The following is a 19044-nucleotide window of genomic DNA, read 5'->3' on the forward strand; positions in this document are numbered from 1 at the left end:
CATATTTTCACACTGTGCTACGTGAGAGAAGTTCTTAAGGACCTCTGGTGGTCCCAGGCACCTATTTTGTTGACCAACACACTAGAAGAAAAACAGGCTTTTGCACAACTCTCAAAGCCTGGTTGCTTCTTTTTCAATATGCGCCAGGCGGCAGCCTAGAGGGTATCATGTATTTGGTTTGTGTTAGGAGATAATGTGTCCTGTGTTTGGTACTGTGTGTCTGTCCACAGCAAATCTCACAGACTACTTGGTCTATCAGCCCAAAAAGTTCTTGTGCACAGTTATGTCTGTATGATGAAGAACCTCTCGTGCAGTTGCAGAGATCAAAACCTTTGGAAAAAGTTTGTTCTTGCTAATTCCACCATCTCTCTTCATTCACCGTCTGGCTCAAAGACTACCTTTGCTTTCTCTCTACAGAGTCGCCATATGCCAATCCTTCTAATTCATTCATTCCACAGGTTCCTGATCCATGGTATAATGTGTGTAATAAACAAACAGATAAAGAGATAACAAGAAAACACTAAATGTTTTAGGGCACTGTATTCTATTTGAGTCATACAGTAATTTATTTTATAATTTGAAAAAGGTTTGACAATACACTCTGCTCCCGAGTTTCTCCCAAGTTTCCTGGGAGACATGGGATAGCCTTCAGGCTGCACTCAGACAGAATCAGGCAATCCAGTGGCTTGCTGCACGTTTGTACGGAGGTGTGGGCATGTCATTACATGGCCTGTCTGCTTGCTGTCCACTCATTTAGTCTAATTGCTGGCTTACGTGATTGGCCACTGCAGTATGATGTCAAGCTGCATTCCAGCAAAAGTTGAAGACGACCACTGTGTTTTTTTAGCCGGAACACCCCGCGGCATGCACTGGCAAAGCCTGAACACACTACCCCCACACAAAAAAACAGGAGGACCTGTGTTTCTGCCGGATTGCCTGATTTTGTGTTAATTCAGCCAGGGCCTGGAGAAGGGGAGACATGCCTGGCGGAGATCCGCACTCTATTGAGTGCACTCTTCTAGTTTTTTTTTTTTTTTTTTTTTTTTTGAAGAACATTGTGCAAGCATGACTTCTCTGCCAGAGGCTTGATTTGGATTATGTAATACTTCCACATGAAACCAATTATAATCCTATTATCAGAGGATGTGGTTGTCCCCTTCTCATGTGCAGACAACTGCTTTACCTTCTGAAAATCCAGCAGCCAAAACCACAATAAAATCAAATTAGTTGGTAGCTGCCACTGCAAAAAGAACCTTCATTTTAATTTCTCCAGATTGCTTTCATACTAATCAATTTTTTTGGAAATGCTATGAGGATAATTTAATATTAGCTTTGACATATGGCAAGAGATGGTCTAAACACAGCATGCTGATTCAGTACAACAGATTAAAAAACAACAGAAGAGCAATTTCACATTTGATGCCACAAAACATATATTTAACAGTTCTGAAATAGCTTGCAAAAATCTGCCAGCCCTACAGAAAAGCATATGCATCATCCCAACCTGACCGAAAACCGATGACACCATGAAATTTCCTCACACTCAGGATAACTCAGCCACGATGCAGCATCTTTGCTTTCTCTCTGACTTCTTGTCAAGGCTGTTTGCTACGCTCCTTCCCTTCCTTTTCTGTGAGTACCATCAGTCTCACATGCTGCCTCACAGCAAGGCACTAGGAAGCTGGGACTCCTCATATTTCACTTTTTCTATTTTATTATTTTTTTTTAATTACACTTATTCCCCACCAGTCTGGGTCAGTTATGAGTGGATGCAGCGTGGGCTCGGTATTCTGGGTCAGGGTTGTCGGCCTGGGCCCTGTCCGGCTGTGGTTCCTCTATCAGTTTGACAGCATGAAGGGCATAGTTGATGGCAGTGCTGTCGGTCCAGCTCCACTTTCCTGACACTGGGTTGTACAGCATTCCACGGATGGACTGCACTGAGAAACCATCTGGGAGGACAGAGCGGGGCAGAGAGAGGAGGATGAGAGTAACATGACAGAATTAATGTTTTTTTTTCCACTTGGGTTGTATATTTTCCAGCCCAGGATATGATGCAGACATGACGTTTGAGATGAATAATCAGTTACAAACTTCTATATAAGTAAAAGAAGTACACACTTGTAAATAAAGGGAAATTCATAAAATGAAATAACATTGAGGCAGAAAGCTTCTGCTGCACTGCCCTCTAGGGTTTGAAACATTCAATGATGTTGCACTTCTGGCCACACCCAATCAATGTGGCAGCAAGTATTTTTTTAACAGCTGTCAATGGCGAAGTACCTGCAACTACATCATTAATTGAGTGCTGAAAAGTGCAATATACCTCAAAATTTCACTACATAAAGGGCAGTGCAATAGAAGTTTTCTGCCAGTGTTGACTCACTCTCTAAAAGTAACACCTCCAGTTTAGGGAGAGAGGTGCAAACTATTGCAAAACAACATAAGTTTAAACAGAGCAATTGTGAACTTATTTTTATCTACAGATTATGCTGTCCCTCCCTGGGCCAATCTGCAGCAAATATTTTATCTTGTTCCCCCCATTTGGTCAATTGGAGTCATCCTGCAAAATTCAATAATGCAGTGATGAAGTGCGTCATTTCCACAAGTTTTGTAAAAAAAAAAAAAAAACACTGTTCAATGGTGTCTGAGATATCAGGTGTGACACATAAACATGACAAATAAACAGACAAAAGGGATCCCTGTTCCTTCTGGTTTCATCATGGAGGTGATTTAGACCAGAACAACAAAAACAGTACCCATAGTACTGTAGAATACATCTTCTAAATTGAGTAGGGGGGAGTTATATCAGTGTGGATGTGAAGCGTACACAAGCTGAAAGTAAGAGATCTTACTAGACTCTAGGAGGCGCTCCAGCTCCACGGGACTGATGAACTTTTCCCAGTCGTGGGTTCCCCTGGGAACGATACGCAGCAGCTGCTCTGCTGCAACGATTCCCAGTGCGTATGACAGGTTGGTTTTATTAATGGTGGTGATAAAGAGTGAGCCACCTGGCTGCACACAGAGAACAGGGACAGATTTAGCTTGGAAAGTGTGATGAGCTTACAGTGTTTATTTCCTTGATGCGATCATTTCATAAAGTCTATTTTACTGATCATACATTGCTGCAGGTACAAAGTGCATAAGCGAGGTGCTACCGGAATCACAGAGATATTTATAGAGTGGATTTAGTGCCTTCAGCTGACAGAGTCCAGAGCACAAGACCGGAAGTCTGACTTCTGCCAACAGCAGGTTCAGTCAAGTGAAGATCAACAATTTCAACAGGAGGGGGAAGAGAGGGGAGAAATGGGAAAGGCTTTTATGTAGTTCATTGGCTGCACACTGAAGGACAACAATACAAGACTGTATCTAAAAGCAACCCTGCAATGATGCCCTGAAGTTTTTACATTTTTACGGGTTTGCTGGCAAAAGAGCATTAAATGGGCGAGACCTGGGCTAGAAAAAGAGAGAGAGTCTGGTATTGCCTTAACTAAATGCAGCGGAATTAAGTTGAGATTAGAAAGCTTGTTTTTTTTTCCTCTCTCAAGTTACCACTGACCCAAAAGATTACAGTCATCTGGCAACAGTTTACAGCTTTTGCTAAAGCTACAGAATGCAAAGCTTCAGTGCAAACCACATATATTGTAGGAGCCCTTACGCTAGAATATGGTCAAAATTAACTAAAAATCTTTAGTGTCCCATTAGACATTCAGTTTAGTAACTTCTTTGAGCTTTGGGTTTATCAAGTGGGTTTATATTATATTATATTATGGGAAACCAATATGGAGTCTTACCCGAGTCTGTCTCCCCTTTTTCCCCATGTTTCCCTTTTACAACTTCTATATTAGAGCAGATAATGAGAGCTCAGGTAGGCCTCAGCGAGAGCAGTGATATAAAGTTTTTGACCACACTTAATCAGTTTACTGACTTATCTTACTGAATATTTTTTGTTTGTTTGTTTGCTTCTAGTTAGAGCAAGCTATGGGGGCTGTTGTGACAAATCATACTTTGCTTAAAATAAATGCTATTTATTTTACAACAGATCTCTATAGTCTTTGTTTGTACTGCAACTCAGAACATGTCTGACTCCACAATACCTAGTCCCTTGAGACAAGTTTGGTCAATGGAATTGCCTACACATATATTATACGAGTTAAGGATATGTCCTTATGTGAATTCCCATTTATGCGCTCCATGCATGCACCAAAAACAGAAACAAGTGATGCATGCGCATTAGCATATGCTGAGATAACAGTCCAATGCACTGACTCAGAAGCATGTCACATATTCACAGCTAGCAGCCACAAGTAAAGACATGCACTGTCACGTGACCCACCTTAAGCACGTGGCTGCAGCAGAAAGCGAACGTTTCCAGGTCGGCCAGATGTTCCACCACCTCGGACGCCACAACGGCATCAAACTGGCCCACTCCCTCCTCCTCCTCGCCCTCCTCCCCTTCTGCTGAGAGCTCCTCTAGGGTGCAGGCGCGATAGCGGACCCGAGCACCAAGGACTGAGTCATGGGATAAGTGCAGCCGTGCCGTGCCAATGCTGTCGGCCACAGGATCGATGCCCAACACATCTGCACCCAGGCGACCAAGGGGCTGATGGATGAGGTAGGAGGCAGAGGTGACAAGGGTGAAATCATAACATCATGCAGAATTTTACATCTTTAATTGATGGAGAGGATCACTGTAATACAGCCAGTATTCAATTCTCCAACCATGCTAAATATTAATTAGCATTCTCTGAGAACCTTCTAGTTTGAATTATAAACATAAATCCCTTCAACACTGCCTCTTTCAGTGGATGGCTTGTGCTTGCTGTGTGGCTGAGCTTTATTCAAATCCCATACAACTTTATTCTAAATTGAATTCTAAACCTTGGGATCTTCACAGAGATTCCAAGGTTTCCAAAGATCCCAAATATGTCCTGCTGAATTCCAGGGAAATGTGTATAAAATGATGCACAAGAGATCCAGATATCTTCTATCTGATGTGATGCTGCAGCCATAAAACAATTCCATCTTGAGTTTGAATATTTCACTCAGTGTAAGTGTGATGTAGAATCAATGAAGTGTTGCAACGGGCAGATAAACAATATAGTTATGCCATTGTTGTACAATATGGTAAATGATTTTTTTTTTTTTTTCTAATTTTGAAAGATACTGAAGGGGAAATTAAAGGGAAAGTAGGAGTTCAAGGGGTCAAGGTGGTTGGTGTGTGAAAATCAGCACCCCCTGCTGGACAAAAAGGTGAACAAACAGGCGTGTGTATGTGTGCATATGAGAGGAGAGCTTTGCTTGCTTGCCCAAGGGCCAATCTCCATCCTCCCACCACTGATCCCTTTTGATGGCAAAGGCTAAAACGACAGGCCACTCGGAGATACACTCGCACAGCTGAAATCTTCCCAGACACACTATGTGTTTGTGAGCACGTGTGTGTATGTGTGTGTGTGTCTACGTCTGAATATGACACTGTATTTGACAGAGCCATATAAATATAGGACCTGATTTTGTCTGGCCGGATCACACACCACTGCTGGTATGTCTTCAGTTCATGTGAAGGCCAAGGCAAGAGCTTTGTCCTGGCTGGCTAGCTATCAAAACTAACAAACAGATAAACAACTGTAAACGACCAACTGTCCTCTCCACCAAGCCGTGACCAGTCAAATCAAGAGAGAACGAGAATCGGGATGACATTCAGGCGTATTCTTAGCCACCGGTGTGCATGTGTAAGGGCTGGCTTCAGAGCACAGTGAAAGCAGATTTTACTCTAGCAGATGTCTCTCTGGGAAGGAGAGGCTTAATCTGATATGAAATGTGGCTATTCAAACAATTGGGACTTGGTGGAGATTGTGTTGGAAAAGAGCAAGGCTGTATATTTTGGACCACAGCATCAGTGTGCATGTCCTTCTGATTCAAACTAGGTCTATTAACCTCCTCACTACAACTGCACACTCAAACACACACACACACACACACACACACACACCCACACAGTATTACCTCTGTGAGCAGGCCACCTCCACAGCCGACATCAAGTATCTTGAGTCCTGCAAGCGGTTTTCCTGGCTGATGCCCTCTGTGCACATTCAACAGATTATCCCTGAACACAAAAATGAGAAATAGGACAAATTTGTATAAATAAGCTTCCGCAGGCTGGCTGTAATGCTCTTTAGGTTAAGGAGGTATAGAAGAGGCTAGGGCATGAATCTCCACATTTCTCAACACCTTTCGCTGTCACAGTCACTCACACTGCCCCGAGCACTACTGTCAGCCAGCCAAGAAAACACACATTATCTTCTCGCTAAATTACAGTTGCGAATTCTCTTATATCTCCTGCCTGCCTTCCTTCCCTCCTGTGCGGCCTGACGGGAGGCTATCTGCCTCAGGCCATGTGTAAGATCTCTTTATGCATCACCCTCATTAAAACTCAGTTGGCTTGCTACAACAGTGGCACAAGCAGTGGAGGAGGGGAGTGTCAGGTGTTGATGGACATGCTGCTAACTGGCCTCAAGCCCATCACAACACTGAAATGATGAACGTCAAGTTATCTCCATGATGAATTACTATGCTGCCAATGGGTTAGTGAGACTGCACAATCAGCTGTTTAACTGCCAAAGTTCACTTATTTCCCTATCTTGAGATAACATTTGCTTTCATTCAGCTGCAAACAATTTCAAAACCACATTTCTGAGATGATAAACTATGTGCACTACCATAATGCATGGAGGGAATGTGTGCATCTATAAAAGTTTTGCCAGGCCCCACATAATACAAACTCACTTCAGTGCATTAGGACATTTTCATTAATTTGCCCCTTCAGGGAGTCCTCACTGGATAGACTGCTTACACTTTTGTTTATTTCAGAGGTCCTGCCTTACATAGCACTTCTCACCAATTGCTAACATCCTGTGTGGGTACATCCTGTCTCATTTGAAGCCTCTCATAAGATAAAATTAAATTAGGTATCCCATTTTACAATTTAGAACATATAGCTAAACAATGGCATTTACAAAATCCCTAAAGCTACGAGCTTTCAGAAAAGAAGAAATTTCCTGAGGGACAGAAGGCACTCTATAAATGGGTATATAATTCATAGTGTCCAGATTTATTCTTTGGAATGAGGCTTCACATGATAAAGAAGTTGTAGTTGTAACAAAATAAGATGAAGCAGCAACAGCCGCAGTGCTGCTGCTGTGTCTCATTTAAACATGGCCTGAGGGCAGAGCCATATCACGGAAATCAGCCAGACTCAGACATACAGTGGCAGTAGATCTGTCACACTGTCACCATACGGACTCATCATCATCATCACCATCATCTTCAGGACAATACACAGGGAAAGGGAGAGCAGCAAAGGCTTCTACGGACAGATGGATAATGTAATGATTATCATGCAGGGCCCAACAGCAGAGCTTATCAATCAAAACAGCTGCAGTCAGCCCTCACAACATGCATATGTGCACGGATGGTGGAAATGTGCTGATGTGTAGAGGAACACTGTCACTTTGAATCTCTCTTCTTTCACAATAACCCAGGTATGTTCTTTGCCCACAAATACCAAGTTTTGATGTTCTGGGCATTTCTTGATTAAACTGGTTGAGGCCACTGCCAGTCGATCATGTATTTATAGTCTGGTGTGATTTAGATGGGCCTTTTAGGCATGCCATCTTGGAAAACACAGAAAAACAACCTGAAGACTCAATAATGTATATTTTACCCACAAATACACACCGTATAAAAGGCACCCTTAGGTCGTTCATGGCGTGGAGAGCACCGAACTCTCCCTGTTCATCCCACCACTTGCTGGCCAATGACTGGAACCTCTTCACCTCACTGGGGTCCAGAGTGGTGTGGGAGGCTGAGTGCGCTCTGTGGATGAGGGACAGGCAGGAGGAGATGAGCATTATGTTGGCCTAAACATGAACATTGAAACACAGGACACAAAGTCGAACCACAGGCCCTCTGGCGTTGGGAAACTGTGCTCATCCACTCACTCTCTAATTACTGCAGCTTTACCCACTCAATATAAAGGGGCTGTGACTGATATTACTGGCTTAATGAAATCAACCGGTAGAGGTAGCACAGAAACGATCATCTTAGTGAAACACCGGCCAGGTGTATTTTTCACCAGGGTGTATTTTTCACATGATTTCCTATGGTAAGTACTTCACGTTTCCATATCTAGGTGACTCAAGTTAGTACTCACAAGCATCCCTGTTCAATTAGGCCAGTGCCAAGGACAGAAGAAGGAAAACAAGTGGGACTGCTGGGTAGCCTGCTAGACATGTTCAACCCCACATCCCACAGTGTACCTGATTTGGAATGGCAGGGCTTGTTGCTTGACCTGCAGCCAGGCGCTCCTCCGCAGTGTCCGCTGTTTACATGCTGAGGTCCAGCTGAACGCGCTGCGCACGCCACACACACGGGTCGATTTCCGGCAGCAAAGCCCCAACATGAGACGCCCAAACTTATCCGAATACATGCTGAGGACGCACCCACTCTGCTTTTACTTTGGTGTGTTTACATTTGCGCAGGACGGTGTGACCGATGTTGCTCCAGCTTCATCTGGTCGGGCAGGAACAAGCATCACAGGCAGAAAAGTTCCGACCGTAAAGGATATACACAGCACAACTAGCAGAGGTGGGAAATTACCACAAGCACGATAACGTGCTAACAATAACAAGATATGACAGTAATGCCTGGTGACATTGGATGGTGTTTCTCGATGTTCCACTTCTATACAATGAAGACCATACGGCATGGTGAAATTATGTTAATCTTTTATAAAATGTAAATGGAGACATTCTGATCATGCTTATCTACTTGGCCCCAATTTCAACTTCAATATGGCCGCTGGGCTGTTTCTCAGTTGGCACCAAATTATACATCTGCTGAGAGCACTTTGTACTTACAGGCGGCCTGACTGGGCACATCATTATCATGGTGAAAGCAAACCGGATTGACGGCTCATTTTCTATGGTTGTTTTACTGTTGATTGCTTTCTGCCCAGCAACCAATTACCATTTGGGGATTAACAGGTTTTTGTTTAACTGGATTGAGACCTATGATAATTATGCCATTACATATGGTACTGTATTTCATTTTTATGTATGTGGAAATGACAATAAAGCTCTCTTGACTTGACTCTTGACATATGGCATAAAGCATGATAAATCAAAAGGCACAGAGACAAAGCAAGGGACAAACAGATTTATTGGACAACTTACAGTAGTATTTGGAAAAAAAAAAAAAAAAAGTTAATCCTGTTAAGTTTTTAAAATAATACAACTTCAGTTTTTAGTGTCCACAAAGTCTTTATCTTTGCGTAATGATACAAGCAAAAATCAAAAATTCCTAGCATTCAAAATGTCCTGTTCTTCAGTCGCACATTAAAAACACATATTTACACAGATGCAATAAATGTATGGGGAAGGAATTGGGGGGAGTTCACCTACACAACTGCCTCTATAATGAGACAAGCCTGTTCAACTCATGGAATTTAAAAAGGTTAAGCGCACAGATCAGGAATCAAACTGTGCTCCTCAGCGCCTGCTACGACGGGAGGGTGATGCTGACCTGAAAGAGAGGCATGGACACATCATTAATACTGCACTTATCACACTTACCCACTCAGACACAAAACACAGTCCATAATAAAAAAAAAAATTAACACCAAGTGTCAAGACTCTTGTTTGGCAGGTCCTACATAGTCATTACTAAGAGCTCATTCATTACTGTAACTATCATCATTGCCATCCTCTGAGCAAGACAGCCAAACACACATTTAATCAAGGTGCTCAATAAAACAAGGCAGATAGGCTCCACTAAAGCAGCAGGGGGCAATATGGAGACTTCTTGGGACTCGTTAGAGAATCAAAACTGCCATATTTGCTTTTGATGTATGAAACCTTCCCATTAAGCATGGGGAAATTAGAATAAAACCAGTCTTAAGCTCACACATGTATGCAGTTGTGATTGCATTTGAGATTAATTTCTCAGGACACACAGTAGATTAAGTCAACCATTTTCATAGTCAGCCTTCAGATATTCAAAATATGACTGGTCAGATAGGCTCCACAGAAATGACAGTGAGACATACAATGGAAGACATACAATAGGAAAGAAAAGAGAAAAAAAACGAATACTACCTTGATCGTGACTTAGACTTGTGTTTGCGGCTTGCCTTCTTACCAGACTTGTGAGATTTTTCCACCGACCTTGAACGGCTACGTTTGGATTTCTTAGATTTCTTTTCCTTGCTAACTTCAGGGGTGGGGGACCTACTGGAATCAGAGTCTGAGCGCCTCTTGCTAGCTTTGGCGGAGCCCTTTTTGCTGGCTTTGCTATCCTGCCGGGAGTGCTTGTCACTCTGAGAGTCCGTGTGAGAGTCGCTCTCTTTCCTTTTCTTCGATTTGCCATTCTCCTCGGCAAATACAGAGCTGCTTTTCTCCTTTTCTTTCTCTCTGTCTTTCTCTTTAGTCTTTGGCTTCTCTCTCTTTTTATCTAACTCCTTCTCCTTGTCTTTATCCTTCTTTTTCTTGTCTTTGTCATGGCTGCGGCTCCTTTCCCTCCTCTTCTCCCTGTCCTTACTGGAGGCCTTCTGCTTGTGTTTGCTACTATGGCTATGGCTGCTGTCCCTGCGCTCCCTGCTCCTCTTTCTCTCTTTGTCCTTGTCCCGCTCTCTGTCTCTGTCTCTGTCTCTGTCTCTGTCTCTGCTGCGACTACGGCTGTCTCTAGCCCTGGCTCTGTCCCTGTCTCTCTCTCGGGATCTGGATCTACTCCTGCGGCTCCTGCGCTCTCTGGAAGGGCTACGGTCGCTCTTGTGGCGGCCAGATCGCTCTGTGCTGTTCCTTCGTCTGTCCCTGCCCTTCTCACCACGATCACTGTGACGCCTGTGGGAGCTGTGGCTGCGGCTGCGCCGGCGAGCCTTATGAGAAGAAGAGCGGCTGCGCCTCCTTTTCCTTCGAGGGGAAGAAGACCGTGAAGAACTGCGTGAGGAGGCTGTGGATGAAGAGGACGAGGAAGAGGAACGGCTGCTACTGTGACTGGAGGTGGAGCGGGAGCTGCTGCTGTGGCCATTGGCTGGAGAATCACTGCCGCCTCGCCCTGATCGCTCCTTCCCTCGGCCCGAGTGCCTGCCCTCACTGCCATCCTTCTCACTATGGGACCTACGCCTCTCTACTGGGGGCTCCGCCTCCCTCTCTCTTACTTCCTGTTTGTGTGAATTCTCTGACTGACCCTCATCATAATCCCCCCTTTCTCTGCTTAATCTCTCCATCATTTCTTCTGTGAACAAAACAGAAAAGACTAAGGTTAAAACCAAAGAGGGTAACACACTATGAGACGTAAAGGCTGATTGCCTTTGAATGCCATTCATGTTCAAGATCTGACATCATCAGCACTAGTTTGGGGTTGAGGTTTGTCAATTCCTGAATCAATCAGGACCATCTAAAACACTGGATTTTTATTATTTTTGATTGAGACAGAAATAGCCTGGGTTGGGCTCTTCCAACTCTCATCCAAATTCCAGATTTATTTTGGTTCAGGATCATACAGTTTCTAATCGGTCTAATCAGACATGTGTGTTCCCAGTTTAAACAAGCAGAAATGCTAATTTTAACTCTTACCACGTGCGAGCAAAGCCTCTTGAGCCTGTCTCTCTTGTATCTGCTGCATCTCCCGCTCTTTGCGGCGGAAGGCATCCTGCTTCTCCCGGATGCGGTGGCGCAACTCCTCCTCATCTGTATCGGAGGATTCAGACCCTCGGACACTGCGCTCGTCCTCGTCCTCACTCTCATCTGAACCATAGTCGCCAAGCCCACCTGCCACAACAGATCCCCAAGATTGTTGAGCATAGTGCAGCTGAAAGGATCATTCTCACAGTTTCCAATTTTAGCACCCCTCCATCCCAACCCATGTCCGCAATCAAATGCATTTAGACCAGTATAACTTTGTACTTCAAGGTGATAAGCTGCTTAAAAAGAAAAAAAAAAAATACTCAACCTTACTATTGGAGCATGCTTCTATCAGCAAAGTGCAAAACTAAATTCAAAACAATCACTGAGGTTCCCAGTTCTTCCTTAATCAGTTTATGACATGGATGTTATTTTCTGCCCCACCAGTTTTTCCCCATTGATCCCTTCCCCTCTCAGTTACCTCCCCCCAGAGATAGAAAAAGGGATACTCACTGAGACCAGTCAGAGAAGCCAGTGCACTTGACTGTGCCAGCTGTTTTGCAGGAGCTTTGATTCACATCAACAACAGGAACAACATGTTAAAACATATACTGCCACCATTTTCTCAAAGGCAAGAGAGTTGCTAGAGAAGGGGGTCAGAGATAAAGCACTATTCACAAGAGCTGTCGTTGGTAACAAGAGAAAAAAAAAAGAGAAAAGAAAAGAAAAAGAAAAAAAATGGAGAGAAGAGAGAGGGTTAACAAACAAACGTCTGTCACACAATCCAAATCAAACAGTCGGACAGGAGGGAAAGAACCACTCTGTACTAATGCAATGTCACTTCAATGGGGGAAGTCACTTGTAACTGTAAGAGGGAGCTGGTCAGAGAGAGTCAATGGTGAGACTTTATTCAGACGTACAGTCATGCGGCAGGCTCTACAGAGCCATTTACTGTCAGTTGTTTTCAAAGAACTGTTTTTAATAAGGCACGCTCTGCTCTCTCTCTTCTTCTGATGCATTAGCAGAGAATGGTTGAAAATGCATTCCATAACAGATATTCTCCCAAGTTTGCTGCTCAATCACCCCAGTTTACAGGGCACAACTGAGTATAATTTAGAGAGATTATGAAACAGAGAATGGATTCTCTTCAGACTTAAACACAATGTCTTGGTGACAGGCACAGGTGATGCATGAGCTGGTGAAGACAAGAGCAGACCTTTGGTGGCTTTACGGTGAGTCTCTTTGGCCACATGCTGGATCTCTTCGTTAGTGACCTCAAGGAGGATTTCTGTCAGCAGCGTTTTTGTAATGACCATCTACAGGAGAAATAAGAAAACACTCTTACTCTGAGTCACATTAATGATGAAAATGTATGGAGCTAGGATGTTCTGACAGGTCATACTGACCAGCTGGAACTCCCTTTCTTCCTCAGTCATTTCAGGTTCACTGTCCTCGGCAGGAGGTGATGGGCTCCGGACAGCAAATTCTGTCCTCATGGAGGGCTTCTCATCATTCTCGTCTTCATTCTCTTCATCATCACTGTCCTGATGTAGATAAATGAAGACATTAAGTTTCAGTAAACATCAGAAACACATCATTGCTAGCGATTTTAACCACAATCCTGGAAAATGTGCAAGGACAAACAGTCCCCTAACACACTAACCTGAGATGTTTTACCTTTTACCTTCAACACAACACGCCACACAGGACATAAACACCTCTTTTCAAAAGAAAAGCAATCTATGTTGTCAAGGCCAGAAATGGAATGCTTACAAATTTACTCTTGCGTGGAATACGAGGCCCATCACCTCCCTCATCCGCTTCATCCACTTTGCCTTCATCTTTTGCCATTTCAGCCCGCTCTTTCTCCATTCGTTCTCGTTCCAGCTTCTTCTGCTTTTCTCTATCCATTTTTTCGAGGCCCTCTCGAATCCATGCAGGCAGTGTGCGCCTTTTCACAGCATCTGAAGGTAGTAAAAATGTAGTAACAGCACACTGTGATTAAACAAACACACCCCTTAGCACATCCAGTTTAGCATTTTTACTATCAATAAATAACAAGCTGTAGATCAATGAGGAAAATCAGGGAAGTCATTTTTGGATGGGAAAAGACCAAAGAGGTAACACTGCTAATATGTGGGTCTGTTACACAGTTGGTAATAAGCAGGGCCAAGTGAGTAAGAGTGAGTGTGTGTGTATGTGTGCGTTATTAAAACCCTATTAGCTATTGCATCTACACCTGGGTAGAGGTGACCAAGTGAGACTAAATCTCGTCCACTGAAGCCACCAGCAGCAAGTCTTCAGTTCAGGTTAATTAAGGTAAATGTCCCAGAGCCCAGAGCTTAATCTGTTAATGCTTAACAAATCAACAAATTTAGTTAATTTGTTAAGCATTAACTAAAACAATAAAAGTAACTAGGTAAAAGTATTATTCTTCAACTGAAGCCCTAACACAATCCCTAACCCAGTCTATATAACATCAAAAATCAAGCCAATTGTCACCTTGTGAATCGGAATCTAATCATCATATCAGTAACAATACCCAGCCCTGCACTAATCCACAAAGAATTATTTATCACATAAAGTGATGAACAATAGAGTCATGCAAGTAAAGCAGTCTGACAGCTCATTACCCTCGTATGATTGTTATGTTGTGAGTAAGGACCCACTCACCTAGAGCTGCTGGGGCCTCCTGTTTGACAGGGAGCTGTATGGGGGACCGGGGTCGGTCTCTGAACCCGGGGGGTCTGTTGTCCCGTCTGTTCTGGGGAGGGCCCTGCCAGTATGGGGGGTGGAAGCCTGTGGGTGTGGGGCCGTAGGACGAAGCAGCTCCATGCTGTTGAGGGACAACACAGATTTCAAATTAATGGCACATCAAAGCACGGAATGGACTCTGCTACTGCCACCAAACGGCATTCACAGAATGTGGCGCTGTTGCCTTGTCGCAGAACATGGAGGCCGCCATTTATCCTCTGCTCCTTACTGGGCTAGAAAGTGTGTGAAAAATCAGCTAATAATAATGTACCAAACCATGCGTGATCCTCAACAAGCGAACACTTTCCTCTGCACCGCATCAAGAAAGCAATGACTGATCTACTGTGGAATACACCTAGATGCTGGCACTCGGCACAGTTTCAATGGACTGTTCCTTCCTGTGTTACTTGGTTGGCACACTAAAACCCAAACGCTTCAACAATTTCTACTGTGGCATCTGCATACCTGATAATCAAACTGGTTCATGGCCATGGGGGCCATGGCGTAGCTGTCGGGCTGTGCCCCATACCCATGGCTGTTCTGGGGGTAAACCCCGTGGTGGGCTTCAGAGTTGAACTCCAAGCTGTCCTGGCTGTTGCTGTCCTCGCTAGGGTTCACCACGTCCATCGGTCCTGACCCAGGAGGTATCCAAGCCTGATCAGGGGGAGGAGGAGGAGGGGGCTGGCCATGCAATCCCCATTCTATTAATGAGGGAAAAAAGGAATATTTTATGTTTGTCAATGTGTAATGTAAGCCTCTTGGTATAACCATAAAAGGAACTGTGGCTAAATGAATCCTATCAATTACATATGAACATTTATAAGAGAGAATTAGCTCTCTAGTGTCTATTTAATGTGTACCCGGTTGCCACATTCTGCCAAAAGATGGGTCACCCTGGAAGGCTCCATGGTTGCTCTGTCCAACAGGTTCAAGTCCAGGGATCTCCTGCCCATTGGGCTGGAGATTCTGCTGGTCTGCTCCTGTCGATTCTTTCTGTGCTATCCATGCCTGTGCCAGGGCAGCCCAGTCCACTTGACCTGCACAAAGCCAAAAGTGAGGGTTTCAAGATCAGAGTCCTACAGAGGGTATGGTTATATTTAGGTTATATCAGGCATTTCATGTGATTACCATCACTGCAAGCTGAGCCATGTTTGCATCGTCAAATTAGCTCTGTGAATGTGGAGCATTACCAGTGAAATAAGTCTTAAGATTTGGTATTTGCTGACCTGGATCTTGCTGGTGCTGAAAAGACTGCATCCACTGTTGCTGGCTCAGAGGCCACTGCGGCCAGGGCTGTCCTCCCTGGTCCCACATCAGTCTGCACAGGATTCACGCCTGCAACGTTGACGACAGGGGGTCACAATTTGGTTTGCATCTTCAGCACTAACTTGCTGACATCAAACAAGCTAATGCAGTTTTTATGTTACGTATATATCAGCGCCGAGATGCCAAAATAGGTGAGGGCCGGTGTTAGTTTTGCCAACAATCCTGCAAAAATAATTGGTGCTAACGTTAGCTCGCTAGCTAACACTTGGTAGATGTGAAGCACTGGAGGTTACCGGTGCTTTATAACTGATAACAGCTACAGCTCATTTAGTGGGCGATGTAGTGTTACCAGAAACACATTTTAGACAGCCAGTGAACGACAAATAAAAACAAATCGCCTGAGATCCCAATCTGCTTCTGGTGTCTTGTCTGCAAGCTAAGGAAGCAGGTAGCTAACTCGGCTAAACCAAGCACAAGATAACTAACGGTTAGCTAGCTCACAGGCTAGCGTCACCATTATCTTAGGATGTGGGAAATGCTGTTTACTCTCCATTTTAGTCAGATGTTAACACAAGGAGGTGAACGAAAGCAGGTTCTACGCCGTGTTTGAGGTCTCCCCACCTTTTCCAGACAAGCTTCTCCCCGCCGTTGAGGTTAGAAATCAAAATGGCTGCTCCGTGAAGCTTCTCGGGTCTTTGGGAGGAAGAAGTGTGCTCCGGAGCGCAGAGGCTGCTGCTGCCTTCATGTCCTGCCGCAAATGTGGGAATTAAATGTCACTGCATCAGCACCGCAAAGTGATGACGGCCAGGAAAGAGGAGTTTTCTAGCGTACCTACTATAATTTGACGCATAGGATGTGGAAATTGTTAGCAGTCCATGTAAATAATTATTACTTTTTAGATCATTCCAGATGAGCACTCGTGACTTGTTGCCCATCTCTTTTTTTTGTGAGGCTTACAGCAGCAAAGAATGGATGGGGTTTTGTTTTAAATGTAAGCAATAAAAGCCTCATGCTGGCAGAGCTGACCTGTTAAGCAGTTCTGACATGCGTGCACAGTGCTAGAATGAGATAATGTTTAAATTTTGGCAGAATAATCACACTCTAGTTGAGAACGCATTTTTTTTTATCTCTTCTCATATATGTCAGAACCTCCCAATACAATAAAGTCTCATTTGAGCTTAGGCAGTTCTTCATTCTCCGTTGACTTTGTATTGCTAGATTCAGAAGAAGACGCTGAATGTAATATACAATCACTGGGACAGAATTTCAAGCAAAAAATACGAGCGACCCCTCATCCCCGGCGTGGGTGGGACTTAATTGCGCTCTGTCTCCAGTCTCTTGTATATTTATAATTTCGGATATCGAAAGTAGGAGTTTACGAGGAACCTTTGAATGCATCATCCAAGCCTTTTGACTCCTGCCGGTCTCTCTATAAACTGACGATGATGATGATTGTGATGATTACCTGTTCAAATACGTTCAAGATTACTCGGGTAAACAAGAAATTTAACACAATTAATACAATTTAAATAATAATAATAAAAAAATAAAAATAAGACAGCAATACGTGGAGTGCCATGTGCATACACCCAACAATGTTGAAAACTTCCTAATATCAAGGATTTCTGAAAATAATACCATTTCCAGCAGCAAATTAAAAGTAACTGAGACAGTAGGATGTAGTCACACCAGTGTGGCACTCACAGGTCACAGATCATCACTGTGGCATGGAAAGCAACGATAAAGCCACAAAAATACAGTTTTCTTATCAGCATCACTGATATGAGAATTTTACAACGCCATCTTAATTTTAGTGTTTCAAATTCAGGTAAAAAAAATTACATGCCTCTCTTCGGGTTGGGAAAAAAAATACCCTTTTAAAGCCAAAGACATTGGAGGTATGTTCCTCTCAACCAATACGATTCTAAATGCAGCATTTTAATTTGCTAATGTAAATTATAATTCACATGTGAGTTTTGCAGAGGTTTAACATGACTTTAAGAACACATAGGAAATAGAATGTATTGCGATCATCTCCACCATAACATTCAGGCACATTGTGCTGTGGAGACTGAACAGAAGAGCTGTATGGCTCTATTTTTATACCAACCTGCCCAAGTCAAAATCATGTTATCTGAAAAGCCTTGTCCTCCTACAGGTCAAGCAGTCAGTGTATCTCTCTCTCTCACACACTCACACACACACACACACACACACACACACAAACACATCAACACACAAACAGGGGACAGCAAGATGGCCAGGTAGCACCTGCTGACCTCTCAGATTAACTAATAAAACATGTACTGTAATATCTGTGGGAATGTGTGTATGCACAACTCAATATCTTGTGGTGGAAATCTAATTTAATACCACACAGTCAATGATAATCAGCGAAAAAAGTTTGGGCAATTGTACAGATTCTCATTAATGTGTATGTTCAGTGCTGGGTGTTACATGAAGGGACTGGTGTGCAGTTTTTCTGTAGCTCTTACAAAATGTTTAAATTGTCCTAAAATGTGTGATGCTTGTCTGCATGGGCTGTGGAGGCTTGAAAGCATAAAGCAGATGTGGTGTAGTTGTTCACGAGTAAATAGTGCTGTGCTTATTATCATGTGTAGCGTGGTGTATGAAAGTGGAGATATCGTGCCAGAGTGTATCGAGCTGATAAGGTTTTCATGGCCTGGGCGGTTACTACATTATGCACAGCAGAGAGAAGTGAAATTCAACCTCAACTGGTGGTGGATACCGTAATATGACCGATGAGCATCCAAGCACCACCTTGTTAGTTTTTTACAACAGTCTGAACACAGGAGGAGGGTGGCTTTCATTAACTGAGATTAAATCACATCCAATCCTTCAGCATCATGTCCCCCAGCACAAAGAAAGGCCCTCCCCCTCCCTTGTTTTTAAAAATAGACAAATGCATTTCAGAAAGATTTGCTCTTTTGTTGGTGGCGGCTTGACAACCTGTTTTAACGTCCCAACAGCATGACTTAGATGTCACAGTGTGTGGGAACAGGGCGACGTGGAATGCGATGCTTTTGGACGTTGCCCTTTTCCTGATTCCACACCCACCTCCTCTTCACCAGCTCGCGACATGTTCTGAAGCAGCGCTGCTTTGCACCCGTCAGAGCTCATTGCCGCCATTGCCAGGCTGAATATGGCACCATGGGATCCACAGTGACAGCCAAGACCGATTGGTCGACAGTGTCTCACACAGAGAAGAAACAGGATGACATCAATTTCAGAGGCCCTAAAAAACCCTTTCTCTCGCTTTTTCTCCTCTACTAGTCAGTTGTTGCACAAGCAGGGGTAAAACACAAAAAGAAAGACTTGTTGAAAA

The 19044-nt window shown here is 43.7% G+C and overlaps 2 protein-coding genes across 4 annotated transcripts; both read right to left on the reverse strand.

Annotated features, from left to right (window-relative positions):
- Nucleotides 1–1004: 1004 nt before the first annotated feature.
- On the reverse strand, nt 1005–8591 carry coq3 (coenzyme Q3 methyltransferase). Of its 2 annotated transcripts, none has more exons than XM_030071794.1 (6): nt 8316–8591; nt 7735–7872; nt 6004–6103; nt 4334–4600; nt 2853–3012; nt 1005–1949 (listed from the first exon to the last, which is right to left on the reverse strand). In XM_030071794.1, exons 1-6 carry the CDS (start codon nt 8483–8485, stop codon nt 1756–1758), a joined length of 1029 nt encoding a protein of 342 aa, XP_029927654.1. In that variant the 5' UTR covers nt 8486–8591; the 3' UTR covers nt 1005–1755. The 2 variants fall into 2 exon arrangements, with proteins under 2 accessions (XP_029927654.1, XP_029927655.1); XM_030071795.1 differs by having other exon boundaries at nt 8210–8345.
- A 607-nt stretch (nt 8592–9198) lies between these two features.
- On the reverse strand, nt 9199–16449 carry pnisr (PNN-interacting serine/arginine-rich protein). 2 transcript variants are annotated; one of them, XM_030071924.1, is made up of 12 exons: nt 16320–16449; nt 15659–15767; nt 15326–15469; nt 14898–15133; nt 14352–14514; nt 13452–13642; nt 13085–13222; nt 12895–12994; nt 12192–12245; nt 11631–11825; nt 10152–11289; nt 9199–9579 (listed from the first exon to the last, which is right to left on the reverse strand). In XM_030071924.1, exons 2-12 carry the CDS (start codon nt 15744–15746, stop codon nt 9546–9548), a joined length of 2481 nt encoding a protein of 826 aa, XP_029927784.1. In that variant the 5' UTR covers nt 15747–15767; nt 16320–16449; the 3' UTR covers nt 9199–9545. The 2 variants fall into 2 exon arrangements, with proteins under 2 accessions (XP_029927784.1, XP_029927783.1); XM_030071923.1 differs by having other exon boundaries at nt 15293–15469.
- Nucleotides 16450–19044: the final 2595 nt, after the last annotated feature.

Source organism: Myripristis murdjan, chromosome 16 (assembly GCF_902150065.1).
Source record: "Myripristis murdjan chromosome 16, fMyrMur1.1, whole genome shotgun sequence".
Taxonomy (NCBI): Eukaryota; Metazoa; Chordata; class Actinopteri; order Holocentriformes; family Holocentridae; genus Myripristis; species Myripristis murdjan.